The 18,444-nt window shown below is 37.0% G+C and overlaps 1 protein-coding gene across 1 annotated transcript in view; it reads right to left on the bottom strand.

The window, feature by feature from the left end:
- Nucleotides 1-765: 765 nt before the first annotated feature.
- The window catches only part of LOC125645921 (vacuolar protein sorting-associated protein 16 homolog), a 29,322-nt gene continuing 11,643 nt past the window's right edge, over nucleotides 766-18,444 (bottom strand). Inside the window, exons 10-22 of the mRNA XM_056142537.1 lie at nucleotides 18,169-18,245; nucleotides 17,875-18,000; nucleotides 15,936-16,063; nucleotides 15,296-15,440; nucleotides 13,287-13,421; nucleotides 12,768-12,876; nucleotides 10,907-11,004; nucleotides 10,153-10,257; nucleotides 9,958-10,035; nucleotides 9,542-9,711; nucleotides 6,905-7,001; nucleotides 3,870-3,973; nucleotides 766-1,104 (exon numbers count right to left, since the gene is read on the bottom strand). Of these exons, the coding sequence (XP_055998512.1) occupies nucleotides 963-1,104; nucleotides 3,870-3,973; nucleotides 6,905-7,001; nucleotides 9,542-9,711; nucleotides 9,958-10,035; nucleotides 10,153-10,257; nucleotides 10,907-11,004; nucleotides 12,768-12,876; nucleotides 13,287-13,421; nucleotides 15,296-15,440; nucleotides 15,936-16,063; nucleotides 17,875-18,000; nucleotides 18,169-18,245 (1,514 nt within the window). The 3' untranslated portion in view covers nucleotides 766-962. The remainder of the gene's footprint in view (nucleotides 1,105-3,869; nucleotides 3,974-6,904; nucleotides 7,002-9,541; nucleotides 9,712-9,957; nucleotides 10,036-10,152; nucleotides 10,258-10,906; nucleotides 11,005-12,767; nucleotides 12,877-13,286; nucleotides 13,422-15,295; nucleotides 15,441-15,935; nucleotides 16,064-17,874; nucleotides 18,001-18,168; nucleotides 18,246-18,444) is intronic.

Below are 18,444 nucleotides of genomic sequence, written 5' to 3'. Positions count from 1 at the left end.
TATTGGTTATCAAGTTCAAGGAGACAGGGTTTCTATTGGTTATCAAGGTCATGGAGACAGGGTTTCTATTGGTTATAAAGTTCAAATAGATGGGGTTTCTATTGCTTATGAATGTAAGGTCATGGAGACAGGGTTACTACTGGTTATCAAGTAAGGTCATGGAGACCGGGTTTCTATTGGTTATCAAGTAAGGTTATGGAGACCAGGTTTCTATCGGCTGTCAAGTTAGGTCATGGAGATGGGGTTTCTATTGGTTACAGTGATATGTTAAAGTAACAGGAATTTCGAACCATGTGGATAATTCCGCTATACTTATCATGTCCATTTCTTCCAGAAACGGTACTGTCTTTTTCTCTCAAACTTCCAGAAATAGTACTGGGTATTTCTCTCAGACTTCCTGAAATGGTACTGTCTTTTTCTCTCAGACTTCCAGAAATGGTATTGTCTTTTTCTCTCAGACTTCCAGAAATGGTACTGTCTTTTTCTCCAGAATACTCTCTATATCAAGATTAAATACAAAAGTCATTGAAAGGGAAATTCCTAATTCTACGTGTACAAGATTTCAGTTACATTTTTCATCTGATTTCTGTTAAACTTTCAGGAAGTAAACTTAACAGGTATACTCTCAGTGTACTACTTGGCTTGATCTATTGTACATTGTAAAGTTATCATGAGTTTAGAATCTACATGGGGTAGATGGATTTTTTTCTATAAACTCAAAGTTGGCAACATACATTGGCAGTGTTTTGTAAATGATAACAAATGTTACATTTTCAGGTATTTATGTAGTATTATTTATATACAGAATTATATATTCAAGTTACTTCTTCATCATAACAATAAACAAAATATTTAACGACACAAGTATTGCACACAATTTAGTCACAGAATCCATGGAATGCGCTTCGAACACTGTCCCTGCCTCGGAATTCTCGTACTGGGATCTTGCGATTCAGCACGGATCACCTCCGGCCAAGTTGCTGTTTCATACCGCGGATTGCGTCCACTAACTGTTTATCACTGGGTCCACACTTTGATAACACATAAGACAACTCCTCCTCATTCCGGTTCTCAAATGCAGTTTCTGCTGCCTTCTTCTTCTCCCTTCAAAGACCAGTTTATTACAAGCATGACCAGTTTATTACAAATGTGACCAGTTTATTACAAGTGTAACCAGTTTATTACAAGTGTAACTAGTTTATTACAAGTGTGACCAGTTTATTACAAGTGTGACTACTTTTACCACATTTAATACCCACGATAATGATTGGGATTTTGTTTCCTCTGACGAATGTTTCTTGCATTAGAACAGTGGTACAGTATGGATTAAATAATGGAGAATTGACATATCATGCTGTAGAGTTACAATATGATAAATGCTCTACTCCTCTGTTAATGTCCCTACACTTCTTATTCACTTCTGGGGGGAAATATACATATAAGATTGATAAAAATGTGATTTGAAAAGTGAATACATGATAGCAAAGACTAAAATGATTACAGCAAAATCTCTAGCTGGCTGGAGTGTAGAATCTACACTGTGGGCTTATACTAAGGCAATGAAGGCTTTTATTAAACAAAATGTCGACAATAATACAGGACATTTTCACTTATCAAAAAAAAAACACCACTGCTGTTTCTAATATGTCAAGAGTAAGTTAGTAGTTAGGTCTGGCTCAGTCAGAGATAAGAAATACACCCTTCTGTCTATACAGCGAACGCTCTACAACTGAAGCCATCATGCTTGTACATGTTAGTAGTTAGGTCTGACTCAGTCAGAGACAAGAAATACACCCTTCTGTCTATACAGCGAACGCTCTACAACTGAAGCCATCATGCTTGTACATGTTACTGTAAGTAATGGGGGACATGATACAAATGTCTAGGCGATTCTTTGTATACTGTAGCCATGGTAATATTGGTCAAATGAATATTTCAAAATTGAATGTTGTGTGAGAAAAGCAGATATATGTTAACAAAAGAATTCATAAATCTTTATGAACCAGTTTCTGTACTAAAGGTGAGATTAAAAGATAGAATTTTTAAATTTAAGTAATTGAGGAAGATGGGGGGGGGGGGGTGTAAAATTTCCGTAAGTTTCTGTCATACGACTTGGTTATCGCATTTTTTGGGGGGTAGGGGAACAAATTAATTTTAACTTACATTTAAAGTGACACTTACGGACTACATGTACACTTTCATTTGTCAAGAAACAATAGAAAGAAATGGGTCTAGAAAGTTTTAGTGCTAGGTACTTGATAATATTAATTTGGATCAATATTCATAATATCTAGTTTCTAGGAGAATGGGGGATATTGTTGAAAACTATGTGAATTAATATAGTTTTTAGTCAGACATTGAACTTTCGATCTTGCCCCTAAGCTGTTAGAGTTATACTATTGTGAACTGTAATTTCAACATTTTAAAATAGTCATGAATTATCAGTCCTTGATTGAGCAATATTTTTGAAAAAAAATAATTAAAAAATCTCACAAAGAATCATTTTTATTTGTTTAAGGTAGCTCACTACACTGAAGCTTGTACTCTGTATGACACCATGTCACAAGATGGCGATTTAACTGTTTTGTGAAATTATTTGTATCGATCAATTTGTTTGTCTATCATTGTAGCTCAGTGGTTAAAGCACAGAGCTGGTGAACCACAGATCTCGAGTTCAAATCCCCCTGAGTCTTTTGTTCAGATGTGTTAAAATATGTTTTTTGAAAATCATGTTCTTATCTAAATTTGTATATTTTTTGCCTTTGTGGCATATATACTTATTGTATATCATCAAATCTTTTATAATTATATCAATTCATACTGATTTAAGAAACTAATTCTGAGTGTAGTGAGCCACCTCAAACACATGAAATGATATTTTGGTTGTAATTATTGAATATCAAATATGGTCATTATACACATAATCCCTTTATTTGTGATTATAATGTAATTGTATACATGTATTTATTTCTGTTTAGTGACAGAAAGCCCTGGGAAAGAACAGTACTTATACTAATTGAGTTACTTTCTTTAGATAAAGTATCATTTCCTGTTCTGGGGCCACTTTTGTAAGATCTTGCTTTCACTAAGCATTTTAATTTATGTTCTGGGACCACTTTTACACATACCCTACTTTCACCAAGCATTCTAGGGCCACCCCACTTTTGTCAGATCTTGCACTTAACCTACTTTCACTAAGCATTTCACTTTATGTTCTGGGATCACTTTTACACATACCCTACTTTCACCAAGCATTCTAAGGCCACCCCACTTTTGTCAGATCTTGCACTTAACCTACTTTCACTAAGCATTTCACTTTATGTTCTGGGATCACTTTTACACATACCCTACTTTCACCAAGCATTCTAGGGCCACCCCACTTTTGTCAGATCTTGCACTTACCCTACTTTCACTAAGCATTTCACTTTTTGTTCTGGGGCCACTTTTTACACTCAGCCTACTTTCACTATGGGACGAGATCGACAGATTGATGTTGGATAAAAATCTAAATTCAAATAGGGAGGGGGATAAAAACTCTCGTAAGTTTCTGTCATCTGACATTGATTACACTTCAGTGGAAAAAGAAACAAGACAAATGACTGTTAAAAACCACATAATAATATTATATTTTAATGAACATTTAATCATACTTTTAATGGTCACTTTCATTTGTGAATAAGCAGTAGAAAAGGTATACAGTGTGTTATTTATACTTGTATGTTTTTACTTGTCAATCGATTAGTTTCGACATTCATCATATTTAGTTTTAAGGGTGTGTGAGAAAATTATGTGAATTTTCAGACATTGAACTTTTGATCTCGCCCCTAAGCATTTCACAATTTTTGTTCTGGGCCACTTTTTACACTTACCCTACTTTCACTAAGCATTTCACTTTCTGTTCTGGGGCCACTTTGGTCATGTACTTCAGAGCTTCCCTCATATTTCCGTATTTTGCACAAACTTCTACAAATGCCTGTATAAAAGAATTTTCAAACTATCAGTACAATGTACATATCTATGGCTGAAGATCTTTGAAAACTTAGTAGATTATAATTAACTTTTTCTGAGTGCTTGAATATATGCACAGCCAAAATTGGTTAAAGGGACTGGTTAACAATATTTGAAAAAAATTATTTTGCATTTTTTATGTTAAATTTAAAAAATATAACTCATTTAATGTTGATAACCAAAATTTTGACCTTCTGAATGCAAGAATAAAAGCAATATTTTAGCCTTAAATCTGTGTTATGTAAACAAAGACTCGAGTCTTTTGATGTATACATGTACAACAAACCCGTGAAATATTAATTCTGTAATATAAAGCATCTTAATTTTACATTGTCACAAATTCTAACTTTTAGATGACACATTTTAGACAAAGAATGCTTAAAATGTGAAAGATATAATAAACTTAGATTGATGTCCATTTCTTTTGAAAATTTCATAAACAATAACATACCGCAATCTTTGTTTATAAAACAAATAAAAAAACTCTCTAGAATGAGCTATTTTAAATGTGATAATGTATCACTTTAATTTTTATGTGAAATCTTTTAAACACATTAAACAGTGGATTTTGATCATTAAAAGAGAAAAACAAAATTTTGGGGGAATCGTGAATCAGTCCCTTTAACACTGCCATATGATATTGTAAAAAAAAAATTATTTCCTTCATAATACCAAAATCTTAACTATCGTAATATCCCTGGTCTTTGCTCACTTAAGTCTTCAATGTGTAACTCAATTCCAACAAGATGTACTGTTAGCAATGCTCACTAAGAATACCCCCTGCTTACCCCAATCTCCCAAAGGGTGTTGTTAATAGGTATAAATTACCTCTTTCCTGAGTGTCAAAATATGGTATGCCTTTGTAGAAGAAAATGGAAGATATAGTCCGAACACAAATCCATGGCATAAACCTATAATTTTGACCTTGAGATCAAAGGTCAAGGTCATAAAGAGGTCATGAATGTACATGACACATAGTCTCATGGTGATACACCCATGTCTTATGGTATGACTATGTCAAAACCCTATAATCAATTTTGACCTTGAGGTAAAAGTTCAAGGTCATATAGAGGTCATGAAGGTACTCGACACATCGTCTCATGGTGATACACTCATATGTCAAATATGATATGCCTATGTCAAAGAACAAAGAAGTCATGGCCCTGACACGAATCCATTGTAAAAACCTTTAATTTTGACCTTGAGGTCAAGGTCATATGGAGGTCATGAAGGTACATGACACATCGTCTCATGGTGATACACTCATGTGTCAAATATGGTATGCCTATGTCAAAGAACAAGAAGTTATGGCCTGGACACGAATCCATTGTAAAAAAAACCTTTAATTTTGACCTTGAGGTCAAGGGTCAAGGTCAAATAGAGGTCATGAAGGTACTCAACACATCGTCTCATGGTGATCTACCTGTGTGCCAAATATGGTATGCCTAAGTCAAAGAACAAAGAAGTTATGGCCCAGACACGAATCTGCACAGACGGACAGACAGACAGACAGACGGACGGATGACGGACAGACAGACAGACAGAGTGATTCCAATATACCCCCCAGAACTTCGTTTGGGGGGTATAAAAATGAACTCTTTACTCTAAAGACAACTGGAACAGTACATAACAGGTGCTACATTTTCTTCTAAGAGGTATGGTATAATTTTCTTCTCATGACTGATAACATAAGATTACTACGTGTAGCCATGTTCCCCACTGCTGCAAAAAAGCTGAAGCACAAAAGTCCTATAACTCCTGTAAAATTTGTCAAATCAAAATGATGGCACAATATGATCAACTACATATGGTGACTAACAATCCTCCAAAATTTGAATGATCTGTTGAGCGGTTTTGGAAAGTATACCTATAGTGCAAGGTGAAGATAACGAACAGTGATCAATCTCATAACTCCTACAAGCAATACAAAATAGATAGTTGGGCAAACACGGACCCCTGGACACACCAGAGGTGGGATCAGGTGCCTAGGAGGAGTAAGCATCCCCTGTTGACCGGTCACACCCGCCATGAGCCCCATATCCTGATCATGTACAATTCAACAAAGTCCCATAACTCCTGTAAAATTGGCAGAGCAATATGGTAACTAACAATCCTACAAATTTTAAACAAAATCCGTTGAGCGGTTTCAAAGGAGTTGCGGCCACAAAGTCAAGTGGGACAGATGAACACACGGACACCGGTATTTTTATGTCCCCTTCCTCGTGGTGGGAGACAATAAAACCATTAAAGCAATCAACAATTGGCATTTTTGTCAATATAAATTGAATTTGGTGACAAATGGAAGATGATATGTGTGTTTATTCAATCTAAGAACATTAATTAAAATATTGAAATCTGCCCCCTCCCCCTCTCCCCAAATTAATGTCATTCCTGTTATAATGCTACAATTGCTAAGGTGAAAATAATGGGGGATCACTGTATTTCCATACAATTAGATTCCTTCTTTCCTTATGAGAAATACAATGTACATCTCCTAATCAACAGGTGCTTTCTTGCATCTTGAGAAGAATAATGCACACCTCCATATTAACAGGTGCTTTCTTTATAAGTGTTTTATTTCCTCTTGAGAGGAAAAATGCACACCTTAATATTAACAAGTATTTTCTTTCCTCTTGAGAGGAATAATAAACAATTCATACCAACAGGTGCTGTCCTTCCTCATGAGAGGAATAATGCATACATTCACAACAATAAGTGCTGTCTTTCCTCTTGAGAGGAATAATGCATACCTCCATACAACAGGTGCTGTCTTTCCTCTTGAGAGGAATAATGCACACCTTACTACCAACAGGTGCTATCTTTCCCCTTGAGAGGTATGTTATACAATTCCATACCAACAGGTGCTTTCTTTCCTCTTGAGAGGAATAATGCATACCTCCATACCAACAGGTGCTTTCTTTCCTTTGGAAAATTTCTCAAGTTCAATCCAATCACCACTTTCTCCCAGAGCATTGATCCTTAACCACCAATACCTGAAATGATAAATTACACTATATCAATGTCTAACACCTTTGTGTTAAGCCTGTCAATTTAGACCTAGATGTACAAGTCATACAATCAATTAATAGTAGTGTATAAAATGAGATACATATCCATGTATTTATTTCAAAGGGTATTGAAGAATTGAGCTAGATAAATGACTCAGGAAGGAAGGAACCCACAGAGAATATATATTATACTAATGATCCAGGCCTGGAGGTTATAACACTTTTTTGAGCACGTTTTCAAACTCAAACTCAAATCCGTACTCTAAATCATACTCATACTCAAATGTGAAGGTTATAAAACATTTATAAAATCATTCTCACACTCAAATAGAGTACATGCTCAAGATTTTTCGAGTACGTTTTGAAGCTTGCTCAGAGTTGTTCTCAAAACAATCAAGGCTTAGTTTGAGTATGAGTACAATAAAAGTTTTATAACCTCCAGGCCTGGAGTATATTTGAAAAATCTTGAGCATGTACTCCTTTTGAGTGTGAGAATGATTTTATAAAAGTTTTATAACCTTCACTTTTGAGTATGAGTACAATTCAGAGCATGATCAACTATCTTTGTATAAAATATGAAAACTCTAAGTGTAGTAAACTTAGTGGTAAAGTCTGTTGTAACCTTGACCTTTGACCTCATGATCAAAAAAATATGATGGCGTCTTCCTTTAATTATTAATTACCTTTGTATGATATATGAAAGCTTTTTGTTAAAGACTATTCAAGATATTGAGTCACAATGAAAGTGGTGACAGATAAACAGATGAAAGTGATGACAGATTAACAGATGGGTGGATGGATGAAAGTGATGACAGATAAACAGATGGGTGGATGGATGAAAGTGATGACAGATTAACAGATGGGTGGATGGATGAAAGTGATGACAGATAAACAGATGGGTGGATGGATGAAAGTGATGACAGATAAACAGATGGGTGGATGGACAGGCACCCAAAATATACAGATATCTTTTTTATCAAATAACTGTCTTTCTGTAAAATATGAAAGCTGTAAGTTAAAGACTTATGGATATATTGTGTTGCAATAAAAGTGTTATCAAATTTGGATTGGATGTCTGCTTCAATCTTTGACCTCGTCACCACAGATTGTATAAGTCTCCTTCTTTAATCATCAATTACATTTGAAAATGTACATTTATAAAATATATCACATCTACAGGTGTCTTACTTTAATAGCCAACTACCTTTGTATAAAATATGAAAGCTTTATATTCAAATCAATGCAAGATATTGTATCACAATGAAACTGATGGACAGAAGGATGGAAAGACAGATAGAGAGTCAATGTTATTCCTATAGGGCTCCCACATATTCAATGTAAGACCGTATCTATTGTGCTTATAACAGAATGGTGTACAGACATACTGAATGAAACACAAAGCCCTGTATGTGCAGTGTTAAGTCCCTGTTTCTCCTGGTGGGGGGCAGGGGCCGGGGACAAGCCCCTCTGTCTGGGACAATGGATTCTACACTCACCTTCTGTTTGTCTGGGATGTTGGATTCTACACTCACTTTCTGTCTGGGATGTTGGATTCTACACTCACCTTCTGTCTGGGATGTTGGATTCTACACTCACCTTCTGTCTGGGATGTTGGATTCTACACTCACCTTCTGTCTGGGACATTGGATTCTACACTCACCTGTCTGGGACATTGGATTCTACACTCACTTTCTGTCTGGGACGTTGGATTCTACACTCACCTTCTGTCTGGGATGTTGGATTCTACACTCACCTTCTGTCTGGGACGTTGGATTCTACACTCACCTTCTGTCTGGGATGTTGGATTCTACACTCACCTTCTGTTTGTCTGTGACATTGGATTCTACACTCACCTTCTGTCTGGGACATTGGATTCTACACTCACCTTCTGTCTGAGATGTTGGATTCTACACTCACCTTCTGTCTGGGATGTTGGATTCTACACTCACCTTCTGTCTGGGACGTTGGATTCTACACTCACCTTCTGTCTGGGATGTTGGATTCTACACTCACCTTCTGTCTGGGACATTGGATTCTACACTCACCTTCTGTCTGGGACTCTGGATTCTACACTCACCTTCTGTCTGGGATGTTGGATTCTACACTCACCTTCTGTCTGGGATGTTGGATTCTACACTCACCTTCTGTCTGGGATGTTGGATTCTACACTCACCTTCTGTCTGGGACTTTGGATTCTACACTCACCTTCTGTCTGGGACTCTGGATTCTACACTCACCTTCTGTCTGGGACGTTGGATTCTACACTCACCTTCTGTCTGGGACTTTGGATTCTACACTCACCTTCTGTCTGGGATGTTGGATTCTACACTCACCTTCTGTCTGGGACATTGGATTCTACACTCACCTTCTGTCTGGGCCTTTGGATTCTACACTCACCTTCTGTCTGGGATGTTGGATTCTACACTCACCTTCTGTCTGGGATGTTGGATTCTACACTCACCTTCTGTCTGGGATATTGGATTCTACACTCACCTTCTGTCTGGGACGTTGAATTCTACACTCACCTTCTGTCTGGGACTTTGAATTCCTTTCTGAGTTGTTCGGCCACCTTGTGATTGTTACCGATAGTGAGGCGGTAAATTGTCTGATGAAGGGAGAGATTGAGAAACGGTCTATTCATCTCCTCCTCCAGTCTCTGCTGGTATTTCAACAACTTCATCTGCTCGTCCGTTTGCTACAGATGAAATACGTTTCTTTTAACAATGAAACTGATGTTTTGAATACGTCAAATGTAAATTGATAATAATTTTGTTACTTTGATTAAAAAATTAAATTCACAGAAATTCTACGTATGTAATTATACAATCAGTTACAATAACTACAGACATAGAGGATACTATTGACTCATCGATCACCATTCTCAGAAATGGGAAATTACAAGTCAAAATTAGAACTCCTGTAGCCGTCAACCTCTACCTACCACCCTAGCAAACTCATTTTTGGCTTTAGCAAAGCAGGACTGGGCAAGCTTGAGTTCCTCCACTCGGTCTTCCATTCTCTGCAAACATTAACGATGAGGACATTTACAAATAGACTGAGCTTACCATTATATTTAATTACATGTACATTGTATGTTTCCAATGCATCACACACTTTATGAGTTCTAATAACTCACATCCTCTCCAAAACTGTTGATGACTTTACAGTTGCCTTCTTCCTGAAAGTTGTCTTCCTGGTAAAAGAGATCTTCCATCAGCTTTCTGTTCTGTTGCCTGCAGTACTGCAATCACAATGCATTTATATTGACTTACATCCGAGATATCTACTTACATGTACACCAACCAAATACTAACAAACAAGTACTAGCAAAATACTAACAACATATCGACACATTCCTGTGTTGGACACTTAACTTTTTCACCATAGTAGTCCAAAGGACTGGTAGATTCTGTAATTAACTAGTCCTGCTAGGTCAGTAGCTAGTCCGGTTGCCAGAGGCAGTCAGCCGAGTCACAAAGCGACAAGGGGGCAGGGGCAGTGCTGGATGGGGATTCCCCCAATATGGTGGCAGTGTTCAGGGGAGCCTACCGCGGCAATTTTTCTAGTCTAAAAGCAAAATCCTGCATTTCTGTTGCAAGATTACATTCTAATAAACTCATTTTAGCCTCTGATTTTACAGATTTATTTATCAAACTGTGGCGTTTTGGGTGTAGATTGCACACTTGAATCGCAGTGTTACGAGCTATATTTTTCTAAGGGCAGAATTGACGCAGTTGCATTCAAGATTAGACATTAGTCCATTCCATTAGGTTTTTGATTATTCAGTAGTCCACCGGACTACTTGTAACTGATATTTAGATAGTCCGGGGCAAAATTTACTAGCCTTGGGCTACCAGACTAGTGTTACAGTTGAACCCTGCAATACTCACCTGAATAAACAGTGAGTAAGCTATTGGCGTGTTCCTGATTGCCATGAAAAACTCTCCTTGATTCATAGACTCCTTCAGCTTCAGTAATACTGTATAAACTGCAAAGACATCCAAATTATTCTATACTGTATAAACTACAACGACAACCAAATTATTCTATATTCACTACATTTTCTCTGTAGTCCTGAATATATACAGAGAGAGAGAGAGAGAGATTGTATGAGGACTGTTTGAAAAGTTCGTGAAAAAGCATTATACATCCGAAGCCCCCCAACCCCCACCCCCAAAATTTTATACCTAAACTTTGTGCTGATTCCAATAAATATGAAATTATTTGTTGCTTTCTGAACATTTAAAAATTAGCTTCATGGAGCATGGTAGTTTGTTTATGTTTTTTTTTTTCATAAAAACATTTCTGTTTTGATTCATAGCTTTTTTTTCTTCATTGTATAAAAACTCACAATATTTGATATCATATTACAACAGTAATGAACCATAATTTTGTGAATGTTCAAATTATATCAGGAATGCTACCGCTCTATAATCATTCATTACGGATGGTAAACAAAAAAATTCAAAATTGCAATGTCATGTGATGTCGTGGATCACCGTGCTTGTGCTGATGTGTTCAGGCGGGGAAATCAGAGAACATGACAAAAATATTTATGGAAACTGTTGAAGATGAACCACATGTCTTTAAAACCATGATGTATAAATGACATCGGCATTTTAAGGATGGGAGGACTGATACTACCATCGAGACCAGTACAAAACATACTGGAAAAAGGACATATTAAATGTAGAATTTTCGAAAAATGTCTGATCACTTTCAAAAACTTTCATGCACATCTTCAATGTGTCCATAACAACTGTGCATAGATTGAGGAATGTCAAGTTAGAGGTGTGAGAGGAGATGATACGCTATTACAGGGACGCCTGCCTGCCATCCACCATTCTAAAAGCCAGATGCACATTGTGTAACCCAGTCGATGAAAACCAAGCACAGTCATTTTCTCTTAATTTACAGTGTTTGCGAATTTTTCTAACAGGCCTTGCAATTTACTGTATGTTATCCTTTTTGAACAGCCCTTGTAATTTACAGCGTTTGCAAACTTTTCAAACAGCCCTCGTAATTTACAGTGTTTGCGAACTTTTCGAACAACCCTCGTAATTTACAGTGTTTGCGAACTTTTCGAACAGCCATAGTAATTTACAGTGTTTGCGAACTTTTCGAACAGCCATGATAATTTACAGTGTTTGTAAACTTTTCAAACAGCCCTCGTAAATTTTATGTAACCACGCTAAATTACAAATACTGCTAAAGTAAGTAGTTTTACGGTAGTCTTTTAATAGCACAGAGGTGACCAAAAAACCATTGTTATCTGGGATTAGAGCATCTACTCTCTGTCATTCTTTATCTGGTACATACATGTACATGTAATTAGATCAAGAATATTTCAAATTTTACAAAACCCAGAGCTAAGATTATGCATTTTTACTACAAAATCAATTCTAGATTACTAGAATATGAGTATTGTTTAGCGGGATTTTTAAATTCATGTATATAATGCTGTAAACCAACTTTTATTCACGTGCGAGAAAATTTCTTGAGATTCGCAATTACGTCATCATCACAAATATTTCTCATCGCGAACCAGTCCTTGAATGTCTCTTATAGGCTCGAAAAAGGCTCAATCACGAAAATTACTCGCCGCGAACCAGTTTATCACACGTGAATCACAAAACAAAGTAGCCGCGAATAAAAGCTGGTTCACAGTACTTGATACTAAATGTTGGACACGAGTTAAAACCGTGATACAGAGATTAAATTCAGGACTGATAGATAGGTTGTCTTACAAACCTAGGTCTGTGTCTCCACTTTCAATAGCCTTTGCGAGAGCTATACTGTCCTTCTGCATCTTCATCAACAGGGGAACCTGCTGAGCAGCTCGGGGTTCAAAGTCCAGCAGCTGTAAAGGATACAGGTCATAAGAGAGGTCAATACACGTACAGTATTCACGAAAAATGAAAATCATGAAATGAGAGAGGGTTTGATCAAATGTGTAAAGTCAGAAGAATTTTGAACCATTTGACCTTCATTGTGAGGACAGAGGTGCACTATGGAGACAACAATTCTGTCCTTACAGTTACGGAATGTGAAAGGTTTTGATACAAGGTACAAATATATCACACTAGTGGGGACAAGTTCTTACTGATATTCTCTCTCAAAAACTTTTTTTACAACTTCAAAGAGAGTATGGGATAAACTTTTATAGGTATACCTATACCAACCTTAGATAATATTTTTTTGCCTTTATATTAACATTGCGAGGACGTCCTCACTAAATATGTTTCGTGAGAGAGAGAGAGTCCTGCCTACCCTTATGGCTAAGTCAGTACGCCCCACTTCCAGAGCATGGCTAGCGATGTCGGAGTAGGATATCCCCGGGGTATCTCCAAGCTTCTGATTGATGGCTCTAGCTACAGTCTCATCGTCTTCCGTCTTCTGCTGAACCTGTTACGACAAATCACAGTTAAGACGTGATGAGACAAATCACAGTTACGACATGACGGGGATTATATCAAAAACAAAATCATCAGATTTACAAACATCGTCACCAACCACGGCTTTGAGTCCACACATACTCCCTCAAACAATCAAATGATGGAGAGAATCGATTAGAAGCACCCATGGGTAACCGACGATGATTTACAAATTGTGTGAGGGAATGGTTTAACAAAACAATAAACTGCTAGTTAACAGTAGAACAAGTCAGTTGCAGGCATCAGACTTGCAGCTTATAGTTGATTGCATCCTTTTATTCCTGTCTGCTACTTTGAAGAAATCATGTTATAACATAAATTTCAAAAATTTGTGACAATTCGGAAATTCCTACTCCGCCTTTGGGTATTCTAAATGTTATAGTTTCCCCGCTAGATGGCGTTTTTGTAAGTAGTATATAAGCGGGATATTTCGGGCGATAAGCAGTTGATGCAGTGACGGCACAGAGTGAAGACGTGGAGTTAGAAAGGTAATTTATTTTATACATTGCAATTGTTTTTTAACATTATACAAAGCCTTAGACGTGACTGCACAAGTCTTTCCTGGCTTTGTATGAATATTAGATAATTGTAATACCGCGCTGAAAGAGCCGAGCTGTAAGAGCCGGAGTCACAAAGAGCCAGAAAGAGCCGAGCTGTAAGAGCCGGAGTCACGAAGAGCCAGAAAGAGCCGAGCTGTAAGAGCCGGAGCCACGAAGAACCAGTAAGAGCCGGAACCACGAAGAGCTAGAGTCGGAAAGAGCGACGAGAGCCGAGCTGTATAAGCCGAGCTCAGAGAGATAGAGCCAGCTGCATCAGAAATCCTGTACATACTTAATTCAAGACAAATAGTCATGTTTTTCTTGTACCAATGTATATATTGAAATAAAATATTATTACCTCAGAAAGTTAACTGAGGGTGCCCATCCGCTTCTTACAGTTTATATATATATTTTTGGGGTTGCACGCTACAAATTTATTTTTCCTTAACAGTGATTGAGATCATCATGAAATAATAATTCCAAGATTTACAGCCATATCATTTTCCTAATGTATGCATACAACTATTTCAGTCATTTTCTACAAATGTAATTTCATTTGCCTATATTATGTTTTACCCCTACATACCAATACATTTGTATTATCTATTTCAGGACACGGCAATCATGTAAATGGTTCTTCAGCAGGGTGAAAATGACAAACTCTAACAATACATACCCTATTTAAGGGTCATGGTCTACATTACTGCCCTACAATAACCGTTTCACAAATGATTTTTTTTTGTATTCTCAAGGTGACAGCAAAGAATGTGACAGACAGAAATGACCATCCAGTGCAAGAAAGACAAAAATGACCACCCAGTACGGGACAGACAAGAATGACCACCCAGTAATGGACAGACAAAAATGACCACCCAGTACAGGACAGATAAAAATGACCACCCAGTACGGGACAGACAAAAATGACCACCCAGTAATGGACAGACAAAAATGACCACCCAGTACAGGACAGATAAAAAATGACCACCCAGTATGGGACAGACAAAAATGACCACCCAGTAATGGACAGACAAAAATGACCACCCAGTACAGGACAGATAAAAAATGACCACCCAGTACAGGAAAGACAAGAATGACCACCCAGTGAGGGACAGACAAAAATGACCACTGAGTGCGAGAAAGACAAGAATGACCACCCAGTACAGGATAGACAAGAATGACCACCCAGTGAGGGAAAGACAAAAATGACCACCCAGTGAGAGTTTTAATCCAAGGTACATGTACATTGTATCATGATTATTCAAGATCTCATGGCAAACATGATGTGATCATAGATAAAGTCTCATACCTTATAGCAAGCCCAGTGTGCCAGTATCCTGCTAGCTCCCTCAGCATCAGGTATTTTCAAATACTGACAGATTTTCACAGCGTAGTAAAATAATTTCCTGAGCACAAGTCGATCTATTAAAATTGGCATGGATAAATGCTGTAATCTTTCAACTGTTAAGAATGATAATTTACACATTGCACAACGCAAAATCCAATCAAATGTACTTTGATTACAATAAAGTACGAGCATTTATAATGTAGAACAATGACATTAAATACAATGTAATACAAGAGCTTGTATTTGCAATATTACATTTCATTTCTAACACACACACACACACACACACACACACACCCCACACATACAGACTGACGACATTAAATACAATGTAATACAAGAGCTTGTATTTGCAATATTACATTTCATTTCTAACACCCCCACCCCCCACACACAGACCCCCCCCTCACACACACAGACTGACGACATTAAATACAATGTAATACATGAACTTGTATCTGCAATATTACATTTCATTTCTAACACACAGACCCCCCCCCCCACACACACACAGACCCACCCCCACCCCCACACACACACAGACACCCCCACCCCCCCCCCCCCCCACACACACACACACACAGACTGATAACAAGGATACTGAGAGTAGGTGAGAGGAATGCCTATCACATGATTCCTCACTTGGTTTAGAACACGTAACATCTGACACATATTCACGTAAGCCTCCGGACTATAGTCCGTCAAGAAGCACTTCCCAAACGTAGCGGCCTGAAAAGACACAGCAGAAATTGTACAACAGCTTTGTTAATGTTGACTCACGACAAATATCATTCGTCATGAGGGGGTTTTTCCCACTTGAAATTTTCTGTACAAATATTTACAAAGTTGCTAACAACAGTTGTTCTAAAGTTGCAGATGCACAGCAACAATTTGCATTCACAATTTTATGTGTCTCTTCCTTAGATAGGCCAGAGGAGTTCCAGTGAAAGATATTCAAGTTGGTGTACTGCTGTACATTGCACCAAATAAAAGCTGGTTTATAATTTCATCTATATTGAGTCATTTGTCAGAACAATACTCTGGTTTTCTTGATATCCAGATATAGGTTATTAATCGTTTTTGTTTCATTGTGTTAAAGGTTTTGATACAGTCCCGAGTTTTGTTTTATTGTATGTAATAGGGCTGAAACGATTCATCCAAAAATTGATACTGTTCTATATTAACGCTCGATTTAATGTTCGATTCATTATCTCAATTTTTGGTTCAATAAGTTCATTGCAAACGAGTTCAGTAAAATACATCAGGCTTGGCCTGTACTTATTATTTTTACCTGCATGAGGGACAAAATAAAATCAGATAACATTCAGACTGTTGTTTGCCTTGAGTCTGACACAAATAACAATGAACTTCATCAGTTTAAACTACAGAGCCAAAAAGCATCTTACCGTTTGGCAGTTTGGAGACATTTTTGCTTTTTAAAATTATGATTGTGAATCTTGATAATTAAATGTTTCTTCAATGTTATTATTGGTTTCTTTTGTAAATTGTATCGTATTGAAAGTATTGAATCGTGACATAAGTATTGTAATATGTATCGTATCGTGAAGAGGGCATATCGTTTCAGTCTTAGTATGTAAGTTTTAAATACAGACCCACGCAGTAGGGTTAAGGTGTCCCGAGTAAAGTTAAAACAAACATCACAAAATGTACCTCGGTGCACTTCATACTATATGACGTCACAATATAAAAGTACGTCACGACGTACAGGTCTATAGTTGTATCGAGGGGAAAATGTCATAAAATTTTCTTGCTATTTATTGCCGTTATCCAGTGTTCAAGCTGAATGTGTTTAAATCTGTTTGTCAGATAATTTTTTCCCCGGTTTTCTTCGATAATATATAAGTCTCATATTTTTATATATAGTATGTGCACGAAAGACTGTAAAGTAATCTTTAGATCACTTTGTGACCTTGATATCGCCCCCGAAGTGTATAGTCATTTGGAATAAAGAAAACCAACGCATGTACATATCGACTCAGTACAGGTGAAAGATGACAATATTTTATTTCGGTCAAGGCATATTCAGAAAGGTAACTAGTTGCAGATTTAGGATTTTGATACGGAAGGTACAATATTTTGCCTCGTTTAGATACGATTTGGATGTGAATGTGGAAAATGCCTAACATTTGAGTTGAGATTATGGAAATTGCTATATTTGAGAGGATATTGTACCGATCCGTATCACTCTTTAAATTTACCATATCAATGTCGAAATATCAAGCCCAAACTGCAAATGATTTGAGTGCATCTTTCACCTATACCGAGGTGATAAACAACTAAAAGTCTAGCGGATAAAAATAGCTCTACGTCAATTGTATGATGACGTAATAGTTAAGCAAAGGATTTCCCCACGTGATACGATGTTTGTTTATGTATTGACAAACGATTTTTACTAAAAATATGCGACGCTTGAAAGAATTTTACTTTTATATGAATATGATGTTATTACTTGTTATTTTACTCGGGACACCTTAACCCCGCTGTGCAGGGTTTATTGCATTTAGGTTTTTGATACAGACCCTGAGTAGTGGTTTCTGTTTCGATGGATCTATTTCATGACCTGCGGCTTCTATACACTGACTAACTGCTATTTCAAGTTGGTCTTTTATGATTCTGATGTATTCATCTGCTTTCTGACTTCCTTTCTGAAAATGTTTCCAAAACACAAATCTGTTGGGATTATGAAATGTTGTATTCATTGATCAGCAATAGGAAGAAATCAGCAGCTTTAACATCTAATATGTAATAAAAGATACTTGTGAATTAAATATTTGCTCATATATATTAAGAATTACAAGACATGAAATGCATACGTAAAATTCTTTAGAGGCTTCAAACAACATGGCACCTGGTTCCATCGAGCCTATTTTGAATATTTTCTCTGTGACCTCTGAAATGTCAGATTACACATACATTATATTGCTTACTGTTACAAATGTGAACTACAAAACGGTCAAAATCAACTATGATGACCATGTCTTTAACACTACTCATGACACTGGCACCGAGTCATAAAATATGACAAACAGAAGGACAGATAAACAGAGACATGGGAACAGAGAGATGGGCAGGGCCCTCATTGCATTTCA

This window comes from Ostrea edulis, chromosome 6 (genome assembly GCF_947568905.1).
Source record: "Ostrea edulis chromosome 6, xbOstEdul1.1, whole genome shotgun sequence".
NCBI lineage: Eukaryota > Metazoa > Mollusca > Bivalvia > Ostreida > Ostreidae > Ostrea > Ostrea edulis.
Note: the sequence above shows the minus strand (reverse complement) of the source record. Positions and strands in the feature narration are given on the sequence as shown.